We start from the raw sequence: 2,622 nt of genomic DNA on the forward strand, positions 1-2,622 counted from the left end.
AGTTGAAAATAACATATTTGCACAAGAAACTAGACAAAAATCCTTGGTAAGATTTTGTGTTTTTGCAGTGTAGGGATGCCCAACATATGGGCAGAAACATCAGTAAATCTGAGCTGCTGGACACATGCAGATTTAATTAAAGTGTCCCAAGACCTCAGACATGAGGAACCCCAACTAATGTTACGTCTACTCAGTTATTATAAACGTCAAATGAGACGAAGAAATCAATTCTGTGTTCTATTGTATTGATTTTGATAAACTAATGGAGGGACTGTTTTGTGTCCTTTACTTTGGGTTTGCCGGTGGAGCCGCTGGTGTAGAGAATGAAGAGCGGGTCTTCAGACTCGCACCACTCGGGTTCGCACTCGTCTGCAGCTCCACCCATCAGAGAGTGCCAACACAAGTCAACGTCTGGGTTCCAGGGCACCTGGAGCAGAAAACAAGACACAGAAATGAGGAAAAACAACCCTGGATGGGAAGAAAACAAGTGAAACTTACAAATCAGCAACTAATATTTGCATCCAATAAGTGGGAATCAGTGACTGAAATTACAAATACCTCATTAGTTTGTGTTAGTGAACATCAGAGCTCAGCCACAGAAACAAAAATAAGGAAAAATGACATGAAAACAACCATGACACACCAGTGATTTAGGCTGCATTTCTCATTACTTTAAGTGGGCCAGTTCGGCATCTGCAGAGTTCATGGCTTCATCATAAACTCTGGTGAGTTTGTAGCAAAGCCACAAATCAATGAGGAGAACAGAAACGCTGCTCCTTAAAGGAGGAAATCTCCAGAAACGTCCGTCTCAGGAGGACGACCTTAAGGCCTCAGCCATTACTGGGATTTCCTCAATCTGCTAATGGCCCAGGCTGAGTAACACGTTTTATTGAAATTACTTTAAAAGGTCAAACGCCAAAGAAAGATTAAATTATTGGCTCTATGGACTCGTTTCATTCCCCTTAATGGGCCAAACTTAATAACTGGAATAAGAAAACTTTTCTCTCCAGCTGCTTTTCAGACGAAGAAAGAAAAACTCCAGAAAAAAGTAGCTACATGTTCTTAGTAAGTTTTTGTAACACACCACTTTGACATTTAGGAAAATATTTTGATCCCAATGCTAACCGTAAACAGCTTGAGTTCACAGCTAGCTTTTTATTAGCATATGCTCTTCTCCTAGGTTAGCATTTCCAAGCAGCTGCAGAACAAACATCAGATTTTTCATCAGACTTTCTCCTCTTCCTCATCTTCATCTCCTCTCGCTCTGGATCAAACTGAAAGGTTCAGACGTTGCTCACTGCACAGGAATTATGTTCTGGCTGGGCAGAGCTAGTGCTGTTAGCACCTAGCATATCATCTACCCAGGATGCATTGAAGCGTAAACAACACGGCTACGTATTTTATTTAAATTTATAAAAACTAACTAGCCTGCAGTATTTCTACTACAGTGTTTTTATATCTGAAATAAAAGTTTCTCAAATAAAATTGTTACAACTAATCATGGAAGGTACCGGTACTTTTGGCAGTTCAGGTCGGTAGCCAGTTCTATGGATTGTTAATCCATCAGATTAATATCTCTATAAAGAATGCGAATTCGAATCCAGTTTGTCCCTCCACTCAACTTTCCATTGGCCTGATTGGATGCAGCCCCCAATGACAAGTCAGCAGTGTTGCTAATGACTACAGCCCAAAATGTAACATTTCTGAGTTTTACTTTTAAACTGAATTGTGGAAAAAACTTAATCGATGTTCTGATTTGTTGGCATGAACTGATAAACGTTTCGAAACGTTTCAATCTGATCTCAGGCTAAAGAGAGAAAATCCCTGGAAAACAAAGTGAAGCGTTTGATTGAAACCCCAGAGATGTTGTTACAAAAGAAAAGAAACCCCAAGAGATGACATGGAGGATTTTAGATGTGGAGATGGAAATACCTTTGGAACGGGACGCGTTTTCTTTACTTTCCTTTTCTCCTGCTGGATGGGAGTGAGGGAGGGGAAGGCAAACAGGAGGAACGAGAGGTTAATGGGGGAAGGAAACCCACCAACAAAAATAATCAAAACCAGGGACACCAAATCAAATCATGACAGATGAAGACTGAGAAGCTTTTAGGACGAATGCAGAAGGAAAAAAAAGACCATAAAGTTTGCATTTTCTGCTGCAGCCCGGCTTGTTTTGGATAAACAATCCGTCGTTTCCTCACCTCCAGATCTGGACACGCTCGCTTGGCGGGAGGAGACTGACGTCCCGCCGCCTCCGGCTCCTTCGATAAGTGCTTCAGCATTATGCACGTCTTCAGTGGAAATCCTCTGCAAAACCCAAAAACAAAATGTTCACTTCACCCTCTCACTGTGAGCACACAGCGCCTTGCAACAGCATCAAAAATCTGCAAAATTAGACTTTTTTCACAGAATAAACTCAAAATATAAAGACATTTATCAGGATTTTATGTGGTAGAACAACACAAAGTAATCCATGTTGTATTGGAGTCATATTAGGTAGATATAAAAAAATGAGGTGTAAATTTCCACAAAAAAAAAAAAAAAAAAAAAAAAAAAAAAAAAAAAAAAAAAAAAAAAAAAAAACAAAAAAAGGAAAAAAAAAAAAAAAAAAAAAAAAAAAAA

The 2,622-nt window shown here is 39.4% G+C and overlaps 1 protein-coding gene across 3 annotated transcripts in view; it reads right to left on the minus strand.

Annotated features, from left to right (window-relative positions):
• acss2 (acyl-CoA synthetase short chain family member 2) overlaps positions 1 to 2,622 on the minus strand; it is a 27,376-nt gene that overhangs the window by 13,078 nt on the left and 11,676 nt on the right. Inside the window, exons 7-9 of one of the 3 annotated variants that reach the window (XM_015020903.1) lie at positions 2,202 to 2,307; positions 1,933 to 1,971; positions 290 to 427 (exon numbers count right to left, since the gene is read on the minus strand). In XM_015020903.1, the coding sequence (XP_014876389.1) occupies positions 290 to 427; positions 1,933 to 1,971; positions 2,202 to 2,307 (283 nt within the window). Of the gene's footprint in view, positions 1 to 289; positions 428 to 1,932; positions 1,975 to 2,201; positions 2,308 to 2,622 lie in introns of all 3 variants that reach the window. The other 2 variants (XM_015020902.1, XM_015020904.1) reach the window with 2 other exon arrangements.

The sequence above is a fragment of the Poecilia latipinna genome, unplaced genomic scaffold, assembly GCF_001443285.1.
Source record: "Poecilia latipinna isolate Pla-1442-1.1 unplaced genomic scaffold, P_latipinna-1.0 Scaffold2683, whole genome shotgun sequence".
Taxonomy (NCBI): domain Eukaryota; kingdom Metazoa; phylum Chordata; class Actinopteri; order Cyprinodontiformes; family Poeciliidae; genus Poecilia; species Poecilia latipinna.